This window comes from Chelonoidis abingdonii, chromosome 5 (genome assembly GCF_003597395.2).
Source record: "Chelonoidis abingdonii isolate Lonesome George chromosome 5, CheloAbing_2.0, whole genome shotgun sequence".
Classification (NCBI taxonomy): Eukaryota; Metazoa; Chordata; order Testudines; family Testudinidae; genus Chelonoidis; species Chelonoidis abingdonii.
Window position 1 is genome coordinate 87,230,464 of NC_133773.1, and position 17,146 is coordinate 87,247,609.

Below are 17,146 nucleotides of genomic sequence, written 5' to 3' on the forward strand. Positions count from 1 at the left end.
TGGCATATGTTACCTGCTAATAATCAAAGATTCAATTAATTGCCAAAATTAGGGCTCTCCCTCATACCCATCCCCTCCATCAACTGTGTCAACTTAGTCTGAAGCCAGATATGTCTTTTGCCCTTACTACTCCCTTGAAAGACTGTTCCGAACTTCACTTCCTCTATGGTTAGAACTTCATTAATTTAAGTCTAACTTCCCTGATGTGTCCAGTTTATATCCATTTGTTCTTGTGTCCACTGACACTAACCTTAAATAATTTCCTCTCCCTCCCTGACTATTTATCCTCTGATTATGTATATCTTCCCCTCCGCCTCTTTTGGTTGGCTAAACGAGCCCAAGCTCTTTGAGCCTCCTTTCAAAAGACAGTTTTCCACTCCTCGGATCATCCTAGTACCCTTCTCTGACCTGTTCCCATTTGAATTCATCTTATCTTAAACATGGGAAGCACCAGAACTGCACACAATATTCTCAGATGGGTCTCAAGAGTGCCTTTTTACCGTTTACTAACACGTCTTTATCTTACTGGAAATATCTTGCCTGTGGCATCCCCACAAGAATGCATTACCTTTTTTAACGGCACATATGGACATTGGTGGCTCATAGTCATCCTGTGATCAACCAGTTATTCCGAGGTCCTTTCCTCTTACTGTTACTTCCAAATGATGTGTTCCCCAATTTATAACCAAAATTCTGTTATTCATCCCTAAACTGCCTGACCTTGTACTTCACTATTGTTTCATCCTATTACTCATTACTCCAGTTTATCAAGATCATCCAGGATTTTCCTGTTTGATATCCTTGATCCTGCCATTAGGGCGACGTGAATTTTCTGGAACAGCCTCCGAGGGAAGTATGGGCAAAGATTATCTGGCTTTAGACTAAGGCTTGATAGGTATATGGAGGGCAGATGTTATGATGGGATACGTTTAATTGGGGATATTGATTTGGATTATCGGGCAGATAAGTCTGCTCAATTCTGTGAAGGGGATTGTTGGATGGCTGGGAACTGAGTTACGCAGAGAATTCTTTCTTTGGGTGTGGCTGTGAGTCTTGCCCACATGCTTCAGGTTTAGCTGATCGCCACTATTGGTGTCGGAAGGAATTTTCCTCAGGGCAGATGGCAGGGGCCCTGGAGTTTTCGCCTTCCTCTGCAGCGTGGCATGGGTCGCTTGCTGGTGGATTCCTGCAGCTTGAGGTCTTCAAAATCTCAATGTTGAGGAATTTTCAATAACCTCAGTCATGGTTCGGGGTTGTTATAAATGTGTATGGGTAGTTTGTGGGCTGCCTTGTGCCGGAGTCAGACTAGCATGATCATATTGTCCGCTTCTGACCTATGAGTCTATGAGTCATGATCATTCTCTATATTAGCAATACCTCCCAGCCTTTGTGTCTTCCGCAAACCTTATTAGGCACATTCCCACCTTTCTGTGCCAAAGTCAGGTGGGAGCAGAGGGAAACCTTCCATAGTTGGGACCCTCCTTTCAGATGGGCTGGGGTTGCCTCTCACTGAGGTTACTCTCCGGGAGGGAACTCTAGTTGCTAGAAAAGGCACGGTGTTAGTAATTTGGGAGATATTGGGTCGTGTGAGAGCGTAGGATGAGCTGGGTTTTCGTGATGACGGGAGAACCTCCATGGTAGCCTGCTTGGTGCAAAGGTTGCGGATCTCTTGAGGTATCTAGACAGACTTATGCTGTAGTCTGGGAGGAGCTGGTGGTCCGTAGTACATGTAGGTTACAATGACATAGGAAGGGTAGGAGAGAGAGTGTTCCTGCGAGCCAAATTTAGGCTGCTAGGGAAGAGACTGAAATCCAGGGCCTCTGATGGTGCATTCTCAAGAAATGCTCCCGGTTCCACGTGCAGGGCCAGGTAGGCCGCAGAGCTTCAGAGTCTCAATGCGGTGGATGAGACGGATGGTGTAGAGAGGAGGTTTCGTTTCATTAGAAACTGGGGAAATGTATGGTTATGGAGGGAGCCTATAAGGAGAGATGTCTCCACCTGAAACCAACGGGTGGAACCAGACCTGCTGGCACTAAACATTAAAAAGGTTGTTAGATCAGTTTTTAAACCTGGAGATGAGGGACAGCGATGCTGCAAAGGGACCATGTTAGATCGGACACAAGATTCTCTTATAGTGAGAGCATCTAATGATAGAAATCTCTCAGGTTATAATCAGGAGCAGAGGATGGAAGAGGATAATGTAAGAGCCAGATCAGATTGATACATCACATAAAAAAGATCTTGGCCACATCAGAAACTGGCAGACAAATAGAACAGGACAGTTTTTAAGGCTTTGTAAACAAATCTAGAAGTCTAATAATAAGATAGGTGTAACTAGAGGCCTTGTGATTAAAGGAGGATATTGATATAATAGGCATCACAGAACCTGGGTGACTGAGAGCAATCAATGGGACACATTCATTGTGGTACCAATATATATCGGAAGGAGCAGAACAGGTCAGTGCGGGGGGGGAGAGTGGCACTAATATGTGCAAAGAAAATGTAGATTCAAATGATGTAAAACTCTTAAGCAAATCCATAGTTCCATAGAATCTCTATGGATAGAAATTTCAATGTCTAATAAAATATAACGTTAGTGATCTATTATCGACCACCTGACCAAGGGACAGTAATAGTGATGATGAATGCTAGAGAAATTAGAGAGGCTATCAAAATTTAAGAACCCAATAATAGTGGAGGATCTTCAATTTATCCCTAATGACTGGGACATTTCACTTCGGACGAAATGCAGAGATGAAATTTCTTGAACTTTAAAGAACTGCTTCATGGAGCAGCTGGTACGGGAAACCCACAAGGGGAGAGGCAACTCTAATTTAATCCTGAGTGCAGCGCAGGAGCTGGTCCAAATGGGTAACTATAGCCGGACCAGCTTGGAAATATGATCATAATTACAATAAACATTTCAAACATCCCTGTGGTGGGGGACAAGAAATCTCAACAAGCCCCACACCGTGGCATTTTAATTTCAACAAGCGGGGAACTATGCAAAATGAGGGTTAGTTAACAGAAGTTAAAAGGTAAGTGACTAAGGTGAAATCCCTGCAAGCTGCATGTGCAAGAACGAAGGCACTTTTTAAAGACCACCATATAGTAGGCCAACTTCAATGTATACCCCCAAAGTAGAAACACAGTAACAAGAACTAAAAAAGAGCCAACGTGGCTTAAAACCATGTAAAAGAATCAGTGAGAGATAAAAAAGACTTTCCTTTAAAAATGGAAGTCAAATCCTAGTGGCCAAAAGAAAAGAGAATTAAACACTTAAATTAATGCAAGAGTATATAGAAAAGCAAAGAGGGAGTTTGAAGACGGGCTAGCCGAAAACTTCCAAAGGTTAATAACAAATGTTTTTTAAAGAACATCAGAAGCAGGAAGCCTGCTGAAAACAAACCGATTGGGCCCTTTGATTTCAAGATCAAAAAGAGTGCTTAAAGATGATAAAAGTCATTGTGGCGGAGAAACTAAATGGTATTCTTTACTTCAGTCTTCCGGCTTAGGATGTTAGGGAGACTCAACTGAGCTGGCCTTTAGGTGACAAATCTGAGAACTGTCAACAGATTTAAGTCCCACTAGAAGAGCAGAGGATTTTGGATATTATTGATAAACTCAACGATTAACAAGTCACCGACAATGATGGCATTCACCAAGAGTTCTGAAAGAATCAAATTGTTGAAGTTGCCGGCACTACTTAACTAAGATTTGTAACCGTCCTTCAGATTGGCTTGGTACCCCAATGACTGGAGTTAGCTAATGTAACACCAATATTAAAACGGGCTCTAGAGGTGATCCTGGCAATACAGATGGTAAGTCTAGCGTCAGTACCGGCAAATTAGTCGAAACAATAGTTAAGAATAAAATTGCAGACAATTAAAAGAACATAAACTGTGAGCAATAGTCAAACAGCGGTTTTCTGTAAAGGGAAATCGTCGTCTTTACTAATCTATTTGGAGTGCTTTGAAAGCCGGTCAACAAACATGTAGACAAGGGGATCCAGTAGACATAGCTATTACTTAGATTTCCAGAAAGTCTTTGACAAGGGTCCCTCACCCAAGGCTGTACGTAAATTAAGCTATCATGGGATAAAGGGAAGCTTCTTTCATGGATGAGAACTGGTAAAAGACAGGGAACAAGGGTAGGAATAATGGTAAATTCTCAGAATGGAGAGGAGTAAATAGTGGGTTCCCAAGAATCCGTCTAGGACTAATCTATTCAATTTTATTCATAATGATCTGGAGAATAGGGTAACATGAGGTAGCAAAGTTTGCAGATGAACTAAACTGCTTTTCACGATATTTAAGCCATTCGACTGTGAAGAACTTCAAATAGCTCTCACAAAACTAAGTGATTGGGCAACAAAATGGCCAAATGAAATTTAATGTGGTTTAAAATTGTAAAGTAATGCCACATTGGAAAAATCATCCCAAATATACATACCATTATGATGAGGGGCTAATTTAGTACAACAAGTCAGGAAAAAGATCTTAGAGTCATCCGTGGACAGTTCTCTGAAGATGTTCACGCAGTTGCAGAGGACGGTCAAAAAAGCAAACGATGTTAGGAATCATTAAAAAAGGTATGAGAATAAGGATGAGATATATTATTGCCCTATATTTAATCCATGGTACGCCATGTCATAAAGCATTAAGTTCCCACTCTGAACCTTAGCATCCACAAGTGGGGTGCCTGCTATGAACCTCCAAGCTTAAATTACCAGCTTGGATCTATAGCGCTTGGGCCACCAAGACAGGATTACAGTGCCTGCCTTCACTCTGGTCTCCCAAACTCCCTGGTGGACCCAAGGACTCAGATGCCCTTGTCTCCTCTTGTATTCCCGCGGCTTGCCCTTACTGGATGGTCCTGGACGATCACCCTATTTCAATTCCGTTGCATTGCAAGTAAGGTAGCTTTGCACTCTGACACAAAGAGATTTTCCCTTCGCCCCTGTTCCTTCCTCATCACCAATTCCTGGTGAGTTTTAACTAGGAAAAATCCAAACAGGTCTTAAAGAACTTTATATAAAAAGAAAGAAAGACATAAATTATCTCATGTATCAAGAGGTACAATATACAGGGTCAAATTGCTTAAAAGAAAAATGAATAAACAGCCTCATTCAAAAAGAATACAATTAACATTCCCAGCAACTACACACATGTAAATACAAAAACAATAAATAAAACCTTTGTGTTCTTTTCCCGACTACAACTGGGGAAACAGAGATTGAAGCTTGAGATAGAAAGATCCCTCTATCTCCTCTTTGCCCAGTGGTCTGTGATGCGATGTTAAATGGGGTGGGATCTGAGTTACTACAGAGAATTCTTTCCTAGGTGCTGACTGATGAGTCTTGCCCACTTGCTTAGGGTTTAACTGACCACCATATTTGGGGTTGGGAAGGAATTTTCCTCCAGGGAAGATTGGCAGAGACCCTGGAGGTTTTTCACCTTCCTCTGAAGCATGGGGCACGAGTCACTTGCTGGAGGATTCTCTGCACCTTGAGGTCTTTAAACCATGATTTGAGGACTTCAATAACTCAGATATAGGTTAGGGGTTTGTTACAGGAGTGGATGGGCAAGATTCTGTGGCCTGCATTGCTCAGGAGGTCAGACTAGATGATCATAATGGTCCCTTCTGACCTTAAAGTCTATGAACTGTCTTCTTGAATTAAGTGGTTTATTAATTCTAAACACACTGTGACAAATGTTAACTCTACAAGCAAAAATGCATTTTCCCCTCTAGACTCTACAGAGTTGTTTTCAAGAGCAGCTGAGGCTCAAGGCCCAGGTGAGACTTCTGGAGTATCGTGTGAAACAGCAGCAGGTAAAAATTGTGCGGCTCTTACAGGAGAAGGAGATTCAATACTATGACAATGGAGATGAAAATAGTGTTATTGACCTGGGAGAAAAAAGACAATATGCAGGTTAGAATTTATTTCTTTTTTACACATTGTGTCTATTTGAACTAGTGTATATATCTTTCCATGGCCAGTGCAACTGAGACTCAGCATTACAGTCATGCTTTAAAATTCCCCCAGAAACTGTCCCACCAAGACGTAGCATTCAGCTGTTATCCAGGTCTTTGTTGTCTTGAGATCAGATTGTGCAATGCATTCTACATGGAGCTACACCTTGAAACTGTCCAGAAACTGAAGATGGTGCAGAATGTTCCAGCATGCTTTTTAAAATAAAATCTTGCCAGGAACATAGTACACCTGTGCTCTAGATCAGTACTAGCTAACCTGTTGGCTTCTGAGTAAATTTTAAGGTGAAACCTTAGACTTTAAGGTGACCTATAGAACCTAAGAAGCCTGACAGTTACTTATCCAAGAATCCACCTTTCCCCTATTGTGTTACTGCTACACCTGCAGTGAATGATGGCATTCAAGATGGAGCTTCCCTCAGTATAGCATAAAAGGGACTGTTTGACAGGGTGTTTTCCATGAGGGCCCCACAACTTTGGACCTGACGTCCCACCATCTCAGTCCAAAGCAGCTGCTCTGTTGACATTAAAATTCTAAAACAGGTGAAATGCTGATAAAAAAAAAAGTGTAATGGAGATATACCTATCTCATAGAGCTAGAAGGGACCCCAAAAGAGTTATCAAGTCCAGCCCCCTACCTTCACTAACAAGACCAAGTACTGATTTTTGCCCCAGATTCCTAAGTAGCCCCCTCAAAGATTGAGCTCACAGCCTTGGGTTTAGCAAGCCCATGCTCAAACCACTGAGCTATCCCTCCCCCATATCAGTAGGGAAAGAATTTTCCATACTCTACAGATACAAATAAAGGAATTTAAAAAAAAAAAACCCAGAGCTATGGTCTGTTGTTTAGAGCCACATTCTTTAGGAATATAAACAGAGCCTGAGCTAAGAGACTGAAGAGAAAGGGCAAAGCCCTTTCAAACGTGTTTTTAATAATATTTTTTCAGCTGAAGAATGAGTCTAACTCCCAACTGTTTTCAATTTAATTTTAGGAACATCCAGCAATGCAATACAAAAGGTCTTGATTTCTTCCAGAAGCATAGACACTAGCAGCTCATCCAGGACACATGAAGCAAGACCATATAGAACAATAAAAGTTAATAAAACTTTAGGATCCTATTACTGGGTGACCAGAAGCCAGTACAGACTTCATATAATTTTTAGTTGTATTCGTGACCTTAGCTTTAGTTTGGCTAATGATTTCATTATTCAACTAGATTCTGGGCTCTATTCCAGCTGCTTTTGCCAGCAGATCTAGCCCCTGCAGGATCCTCCCCACAAGTGCTGTAGAGCTACAATGGTAGGAACAGGACTATCTCCAGCATTGAAGAACACAAAGGTGACTTAAAGCCACCATTTCATAAACCCTCCTGCCCTGTGCTGAGCTCAGCTCAGCTGGAATGGAGGATTTGAGCCTCTGATTTTTGCTACCTTAAGGGTATTGTTAAAATGAGACATAAATAACAGATAGTCAGCCAGGACTGCCACTTTTCTAATGGCTGGTAACCGGACCCTCAAGGCCCTGCACCCATCTCAGCCTCTTCCCCCCAAGGCCCTGCCTCATCATTCGCCCCTCTCTCACCTTGCTCCCATAAGATTGCTGCTTCTGAGGTCAGGGCCAGTGCAAGGAAGTTTTGTGCCCTAGGCGAAACTTCCACCTTGCACCCCCCCAGCGAACCCCCCCCCCATGGCAGCTAACTCAGCCCCCCACCTGGGGAGCCCCCCCACAGCAGCTACCCCCTCCACTGCGACAGCTAACCCCTCTCCTCCCCATCCGTCCCCCCCCAGCAACTAACCCTGCCTGGGGAGACTTCCCCCCCCGCTGCCCCCCGGCCGCTAACCCTGCCTGGGGAGACCTCCTGTGGAAACTAACCCTGCCTGGGTAGCCCGCCCCAGCTCACTTCAGCTCCGCCTCCTCCGCTGAGCACACCGGCGCTGCTCTAATTCTCCTCCCCACCCAGGCTTGCGGCGCCGATTGGAGGAGACTTAGAGCTGGGCTGTGTGCTCAGCAGAGGAGGCAGAGCAGAGATGAGCTGGAGCGGGGAGCTGTTCCCCTGTGCGCCCCCCCGTTATAGCGGGTAGCCTTCCCCATGCGCCCCCCCCAGCTCACCTCCACCTCCTCGCCTGAGGGGGCTTTTAGGCACCCCCAACCACTAGGCGCCCTAGGCGGCCGCCTAATTTGCCTAAATGGTTGCACCAGCCCTGTCTGAGGTACATCTGCTCACACATCCTAGGGGTAATAAATACAATCTGCACACACATAGGGGGATTTTCATTTTCACTCATTTGAATTTCTTCATTTCCACACACATGCACACAGTGGGACGTTTGCTTCATTAGCACACTGGTTCTGGGGAGCAGGGGAAGAAAGCTCCCCCTTTGCACATACAACTGAGGTGAAAGGGAGGACTCCCCCTACATTTACATGGATGCCTAGATTGGAGGAGACTCCACTTATTTGCACTAGTACCTCAGAGAGAAGAAGGTCCCACTCACTTGCACACACAGTGGATGTGTGGAAGGAAGAAAAACAGGTGCTTCCCCATTTGCAGCATACCCACCCACTTCCTGTGTCCCGCCAAACTCCAGGCTGAGAATCTTTGCAAACTTTCCCCAGTTGGGCTGTTGGGAGAGGGTGGGGCAGGGAGGGCTGCGGGCTGTGATTTGCTGAGTGGCAGGGCACTCAGCTATGATTGGGCTCTGTCCCCCTCCTCACGAGGGTGGCATGCATTCTCTGGGTAAGTGTCTCTCAAATTAGCAGGAAGCAAGTTTTCACAGATCAAAAAAATCCGATATCAAGGCTTGTGAAATGGTACCTGGACACACAAGCTGAAACTCAGACTGTCCAGGTGAAATTCAGATGGGTGGCAATCTTATAGACAGCTAAAAGAAACCTCAGGTTTCTTCCTTTCACCCTTCATGGCCTGCTAAATCTGTGTCTAATATTAGCCAAGTCTAGACAAACACTAACACATGTCAGCCAATTACCATCTCCAGTCCCACTGAAGAAGGAGTGAAAGACTAGGAAGGACAGTGGACATAAACCACCATGCAATTACTAACCCACTGAAAATATTTTAAAAAGTGTAGTTAGAGACCAGATTTCCAAAGGTATTTAGGAGACTAGGGCTGCCAATAGGCACCTAATAGTATTTCCAGAGGTGCCTAGCCAGGTTAGATGCCTAATTCCCATTGAAAGTCAGCATTAGACACCTAACCTGCTTAAGGGCTTGTGAAAATCCCACAAGGCACTAATCTGCATCTTTAGGCACTTAAATGCCTTTGTAAACCTGGCTGAACGTGAATATGAATGCCCAATTATCCTTACAGATGAGATTTTTTTTTCAATTAAGAGCCTGATCTAAGTGCATCCTGTAACTGTTATTATTTTTTGTCTTAAAGTAGCATCTAGAGGCCCTAACTGAGAGTAGGGCCTCACTGTGTTAGGCACTGGACATAAACCTCATAAAGCTATGCAGAGCTTGCACTTTAAATGGACGATACAAAAGGTGGATGAAAGGAAGGCAGTGCTGAGTACCCTGAACTCCCACTGAAATAAATCAGCAGGGTTTCCCAGCACAATTGTAGGATTGGGCCCCATTTCATTATCTCTTAAAATAGAGCGCCATATTTCACACATTATTGCCATATTAACTAGCAAGATATGGAGAACTTAATTATTGTTGGGTTTTTGTTGTCTCTGGTACTATAAAGAAAAAGCCCCAAACATTTCCCTCCTTTTCCCATTTGTCCTGTCAACAATGCATCACATTCATTATTAAAACCATCCTGCCAGTGGAAGCAACTGATCATCTTCCTTGCTGGGTGTGAAGCTCTGGTTTTGATCTAACATCTATAATGCTTACAGGACAGTGAGACTCTTTTAGGGCCTGTTACAGCTGAAGGGCATTTTAAGGTGGATAACACACCCATAAGAAGATATCTTAAAATTTTATAAATTATCAGCCACTTGTTCTAGTCTAAGGCACCATACTAGCAGTCAAGCGTTCAAAAAGAGAAAAGCTTAATCACAGATTCATATTGAATATCTTCTGTTTCTATAAAAGATGAAGCTACTTTGATAGTTTTCAAGACATTTGTGTTGCAAGAGTGCAGCAGGTTTGTTGCAATTCTAAATAAAATCTTCTCTTCTTTCTGGGTCATCAGTCACTACTTGAGTCCTAAAGGGCCAAATCTATCCATAATGTAAATCCATTGACATCAATGGAATCATACCAAGAGTGAATTTAGTCCAGTGGGCCCAATATGTTCTCCTCTCTGCATGCACCTGTCTCCACTGTTCAGCTACAGTTTTCCCATATCAGGTGTGTGCAGATAAGCAAGAGTCAATACAGACACAAGCAGTTTCTTAGAAAGGTTTGAATGCTTGCATAGCTGAGTTTCCAGTGTATAATATATATATTCCATCCTACAGCATGACATGCCTTCTTATAATAAAGGCATGTCCTCCTCCCTGTGCCAACCCCTAAACCCCAGATTTCACCCCATAGTATTTGGGGAAGAATCTCCCTTCCTGCAATACTAATGGCCCCTTTATACAGGAGTAAAGTTCACTGCATTGCTGTATTTATTAAGAGTAATATCACTGTTGCTGGGGGTGGTTATGTATTTGTATAGCATCCACAGTTCACTTCACAGAAAAATAAGGTGGCAAGGTCCTTGCCCCACAGAGCCCAAACCCAATCCAGGTCTATAGTCATGCACAGGCATCTTCAAGGAGCTGAGCTCCACCATGCATAGCGGATGCAACTGGTGTTAGGTTGTCAAATCCTGATCTTCCACCTGCGTAGAAGAGGAGGCAGGATTTTCCTTTTACTAAAAAGTAATGTAAATTAAGGGAGCTAGGTGCCAGTTCAGCCAAACACTTAAGCATGTGCTTAAAATTAAACACATTCTTAAGTACTTTGCAGACTTGGGACTCTGCTGAAAAAATCATGAGTGTTTGAAAATTTGAGACTATACTCTAAACTAGTGAAACATTCTTTACATTCCTCCCATCAACTGGCTTAGATCTTATTTACATTACTTTTTTCTACTATAGTCTGTTCAAACCCTAGCATAGTAACTTGTTTTCAGTATAAACTGTTTATTTTCTGTCTAAAATGCACTGGGGCTTTCACAAGGGAGAAAGAAAATAGTTCAGAATGTTCCAAACTGGCCAGCAAATGCAATTAAAAAAACAAAAAGTTGGCTGAATCCCAGCCAATGTGTTGATAAAGTTCTCAGAGGTAAATCTTACAGTTAATAACCTCTACCTTTGCCAGGAAAAACAGAAAGAGTTGAAAATTATACGTCTTTCCTGTGTAACTGACAGCTTGATGGTAGATTAGATATAAACAAAGAACTCCTTTCATATAAAAATTAACTGCTGCGAGGAAAAAAAAGATTATAGAATTATATAATTATTATGCATTCATTGGGCCTGATTCTCCCGTTGCCTTGAACTTTAGTCAGTCACTTATACCAATGCAAAGTAAGAGCAAAATAGTATCAAATCACATGGGAACATTTTACACACTGGAGAAAGTGAGTTTGGACTCATTGTGTAGAAGGTGCAGTAGTGTTCCAGGTTCAGTGTTTGTTATTTTTCTCCTAACAGTGATGATTCTGTCCTGCTGTTTGTGGCTATTCTACAATGAGCAAAATTCTGTAGCCCCCTCAGTACATGGAAATCCCACAGAAGTTAGTGGGTGTTTTTATATTTGGGGAGGCTGTACAAACAGGTAATTATGGTAATTGATGAAAATGATAAAAAGACAAAGATAATATGCAAGTTTTATATTTTTACCATAGATTGATTATGTTGATAAAGGTCCCTCTTTGCAAAGCTTATTTTTACTAATAAATACAGGACTGAAAAAATCTGTTTTCAACTGATATTTTGAAAGCAGATTGTGCAGAGATCTACAACGATGGACATAAACGCAGTGGATTTTACAAGATGAAACCTCTCCAGAGTCCTAGTGAGTTCCTTGCCTACTGTGACATGTCAGAAGGGGGAGGCTGGACTGTTTTTCAGAGACGTTCTGATGGCAGCCAGAAATTTGATAGGTAGGTGTTGGAGCCAGCAGTTATAGTTACAAATAAACCACAGGCATCGGAGACCAGGAGGGATCAAGTTAAACATTAACTCTAAAGCTATCTCTGTAAGGGACTATCAGTGGTGAAAAGAGAGGGATAATGATTTTGTAGACAAGTCACCAGACTGGAATGCCAAAGTTCTTGGTTCAATTCCTGACTTTGCCTCAGACTCTGTGCGGCCCTGGGTAAGTTATTTAGCCCCAATTTAAAGTAGTTAAGAATGAACCCAACATTTAAGCATCTTTTAACAACAATCCACTGAAGCCCTTGGGACTACATCAGTGCTTTAAGTAGGCACATATTTAAGTATCTTGTTGAATTTGGGTCTTAATTTTTCTGTTCCTCATTTGTAAAATGGGGATAATAGTAACTACCTACCTCACTGTGTTGCAAGGATAAAATCAATAATGTTTGAGGTGCTCTGATTCTGTGATGATGCAGGGGTATATAAGTACCTAGATGCTGTACCTAGGAAAGGGGACAATATACCTAAATTGGATTTATGAGCTGCTGTTCCTTTCCCCACTCATCCTGTCAAATGAATTCTGGCTATATCCTCTCTAATTAGAACACCCACTGATTATCAGGAACACTGGCCTAATTATTTGTAGTTAACACTACAGACACATTAAATTCTAACCATAGTAGGCCACAGCAAAAATGGTCATTTGCTGCGCTGGGGTATTTTCTTTTACAACAGTATTTGTGGTAATTCAGATGTTCATAGCACCACTGTCCCACTGTGTGTAACTAAAGTTCATTTTCATGTCATTAATAAGCACTGCCATAGTATTTGACATGTTTAGAGTTCTATGCAAATACTAAACTAGGAAATCCTTTAAAAAAAACTCTGTGAGGCAGGTAAATGTATATTAAAAATAGTTGGAAAATGGTGGAAAACCTGGTCTTTTCAGCAAAAAATTGAAAACCAAGATAATTTGATTCAGAAATGACATTTCAGTGCCTCATAGGAACGGTAGTTCAAGTTCCTCATGCTTCTGTTCTCCATTATAGGCCAAGGTCCTGGATTGGATTATATGTCGCATGATGTACCATGGGAATTAGGGAATCCCTGGCTGTGGTGCATCATGGGAGGTGGAGTCTGGCTGGGGAGCCCAACATATAGAGGAGAATGGGAACACAAGGCAACTGAACTACAACTCTCATGAGTCACCATGGTGGCATATAAGAAACAAAATATTTATGTACTTGGCTGAAATATTTCAATTTTTGGCTGAAAAACAAAATCTCATTGGTTTTCAGGCATTTTTTTGTGCGCATGGGTTTTCAGGGTTGGCGAGTTGTATGGGCCCATGGTGCCCATGCTCCAGCAAATTCAGGGCCCCAGCGGCCTGGCTCCACCAATGTTCAGGGCTGGGTCTCTCCCCCTGCAGCTCCACACTGTACTCCCTCGCTGGCCACTGCTGACTAAGGGAGTAGTGCCAGGGGCAGGCTGATTGCTGCACTTGCGGAGGGAGGAGGCGCAGCCCCTCCCCCAGCAGGCGACTCCAAGGGGGCTTATCCTGTCTGGATATCCTGAGCAGCAGCCTGGGGCTTGGGTGAGCGTTGTGCTGGAGGGGTGGGGGAGGATAGGGAGGCTCCTCCCCAAGAGCTTGCTGCTGCTGGTGAAAGTTTGAACTCTTCATACCTGGCCCAACCCCACCCCAGAACCCACATCCCCAGCCAGAGCCCTCACTCCTCCAGCCCCAACCCTCTGCCCCAGCCCTGAGCCCCCTCCTGTGCTGTGAACCCCTCTGCCCCAGCCCCACCCCACAGCCCTCACCCCCACACCCCAACCCTCTGCCCTAGCTCTGAGCCCCTCCCACAACCCAAACCTCTCATCCCCAGCCCCACCCCAGATCCTGCACCCCCAGCCAGTGCCCTCACCCCCTGCATCCCAACCCTCTGCCTCAGCCCTGAGACCACTCCTGCACTGCCACTCCTGCACTGTGAACTCCCCATCCGCAGCCCCATTCTTTGCTTAGGAGTTGGCATTTCTTTCCTTTGTTCTTTATAAGTGGTTCTTACAGGTGCATTGCTGTGGGTGCTAGACTGTCTGATTTGTAGGCCTTGTCTGCACTGCGTTATTTTACACCAACATAGTTGCATTTTACACATCCTAGTGTAAACAATCCATGCCCAGTTAACCATGACTTGTGCTGGCACAATTTATCTCCGTGTGAAACCCCAGTGCGAACAAGCGCTTAGTAAGGTGACACCTCCACTTTATCAAAAAAAATTAGTTTTATAAAAACAAACCCTTAAGACCCACAGAAAAAATGTTCCCCGGTTAAATTCCATTGAAAACACTGGTTTTACAGCAAGGACAAATTTCCATCAAGTGTTTGCAACCCAAACGTTACAGCACTGAGAACTTGGAAGCACCTTAACTGATTTTCATTGTCCAAGATAAGAGATGCACAGACTGTAAGAAAATCATAAACAGGTAAAGAAATACTTGTTTACAATATATGGCTTTCAGGTGTCCATGTCCCCAATAATAGAGTTTTGCTTTTACCTCCCTGTGCCCATTAATGAAGATTTACCCTTTTAGATCCCTTTCATCTTGGTCACTAGTCTGAAATAGTTGTGTAACAGTTAAAACAACAAATCCAGTTAAATCAGTGTACACCCCTAGTAGTAATGCTCTGCACACCCATGTCAATAATCCAGTTCTGCTTGCTCTCCAGCCTGGGAGAGGAAAGGAATGTCTCACCCCTCATCTCCAGCCCCACCCCAGAGCCCACACCCCCAGCCAGAGCCCTCACCCCAGAGCCTGCACCCCATCCTTGAGCCCCATCCTGCACCGTGAACCCCTCATCCCCAGCCCCACTCTCAGCCCTCAGCCCCGAACCCCAACCCTCTGCCCGAGCCCCTCCCACACCCCAAATCTCTCATCCCCAGCCCCACCCCAGAGCCCTCATCCCCCTACACCCCAACCTACTGCCCCAGCCCTGAGCCCCCTTCTGCACTGTGAACCCCTCATCCTCAGCCCCACACCACAGCCCTCACCCCCGCGACCCAACCCTCTGCCCTACCCTGAGCCTCCTCCCACGCTTCAAACCCCTCAGCCCACCCCATTAATTTGGTGTAATATTAATCAACAATGGATAAATTCTTAATAAAGTTACCCAGAGAAAAAGAACAAAGTGACACCTGAATTTGACAGCGAGCTTGCAAACTGAAGCTATACAAAAGAAAGACGCGGCAAATCTAAAAGATAAGAAAAGGAGCTTTCATCAATCAAATCTATTAAGATTTATGTGGTTGGAGTACAATACTGAATTAGCCAGAGCTTTTTGCTTTTGAGGGTTATTGATCCATAAGTGCTTGGTTGTATCCATATTCAAAAGAGTATTAATAAAGTTGATATTCTTAGTTAAATAAATATTTCTTACAATAGTGATATTGTGTGATACAGGGAAACTGTTAAACGCTTACTGCTTCCAGTCCATTTTTATATTATTTAAAAAAAATATTTATCTGCTTACAAGGCGGGGTGGGGAGGGCAGGACTTGGACCTGTTCTGGGCACCACCAAAAATTATACAAACCTGCCGCCACTGTGGGTTTTGTTGTGGTTTGTTTTATTTTATAAATTGGTTTTCAAGCATGACGGTTCTATGAAAAAGTTTAACTTTTTATATAAAGCAGGTACTACTTGGGGAGAAATTACTTTTGTTGAAAACCCAATTTTCTGTCAATTTTTTTTTGACAAAAATGTTGGCTAGTTTTAGTAAATATTACTATCCTGATTTTATAAATGGGGAAACCGAGGAACAAAAAGGTTAGAGACACAATAAGTCAATCTGTGAAAGGGAAGTTTAGAATTCTGTAGCTCAAAGTCCTGATTCCCAGCCCTGTGTTCAGTCTGCCAGACCATACTGAGTCCAATATGGTTTTAATAGTTACATAATTCATACTCAGTTAACTTTAACGATGTTACATGCACTACCGTGTTATCTGTATGTTCCTGATAATCTTTGCAGTCTCATGACCTAGTCTGTAATAACACTCTGTAGTAAATGAAGATCTTTAAATGTCTGACACTTTGCTTACTTCTTTTAAGTGTAGTGAGTACACCTTGTATTATCAATTATGTATTTCATAAGGGGCTGTTGGCTAGCCTCTTTTACAAACTCTTAAACCTCACTGCTAGATATCTCTACAGTCACCAGTAAACAATACTTTAACATGCAGAAACAAAAGTGAATCTTGAGGCAAGTTAATTATTAGCACATTTTCACAGTCATATATTGCCATTTCATATGACATAAGCTAGCAATGTATTTGGTTTTATTGTCAGTTGATATCTATAGTAATTTGGTGTCTTTGCTCTGTTTCACTAACTTATTTCTCTCTTTTTAAATGCACAAAATACCAGTAGGAAAAGTGTTCTTCTGGAATTGTTGTACTTTTAATCTAAAAACTACTCAGCACATTTTATGTTTTAACATAACTAGTCCTCACAATACCCTTGTGGGGGCAGGGGGTTGATCCTGAGAGAGTCTGAGCACCTGCAAGTAGGCAAAAAGTGACCAATACTATTTCCATTTTTCAGATGGGGGGAAATAAGGTTTTAGTTCACTGATTGACTGAAATTGAATTACTGTGCCTTTACAGTGATGTAACTGAGATCAGTATTAACTCCAAAGAGATTACAGTAAGTGATTTATACAAGACCACAGGGGGAGTGCGACACTCTCTTCAGGATACTCAGAACCATAAATCACTGTGTTACTCCTCTGCCTCAGCAAGTGAGAGTTTTGCTACTGCTAAACTGTATGTCAGCTCCCTGACACACTAATCTCGCTGCCTTGGCAGCAAATTGCTTGAGACTCTGCCGTTCTAAACTTTCCTTGCCGGTAACAATCAGTAAAACTTAGCTTCCGAGTTCCCCATAGATGTCTTTCTGCAGTGTCCGGCCCTCTCACAGAAGTTACTAAGTTTGCTGCCTCCAAAGAGATAGTGTGTACATCAGCCTGTTAGGTTACCTGAGGACTCACTCTTCACCTAAATATAGCAGCAATGAGATGGGTTATAGTGAAACTAAG

At 43.0% G+C, this 17,146-nt stretch overlaps 1 protein-coding gene across 1 annotated transcript in view; it reads left to right on the forward strand.

Moving 5' to 3' along the window:
• FGL1 (fibrinogen like 1) overlaps positions 1 to 17,146 on the forward strand; it is a 48,885-nt gene that overhangs the window by 18,570 nt on the left and 13,169 nt on the right. Inside the window, exons 3-4 of the mRNA XM_032798213.2 lie at positions 5,752 to 5,932; positions 11,904 to 12,063. Coding sequence (XP_032654104.1) covers positions 5,752 to 5,932; positions 11,904 to 12,063 — 341 coding nt within the window. The remainder of the gene's footprint in view (positions 1 to 5,751; positions 5,933 to 11,903; positions 12,064 to 17,146) is intronic.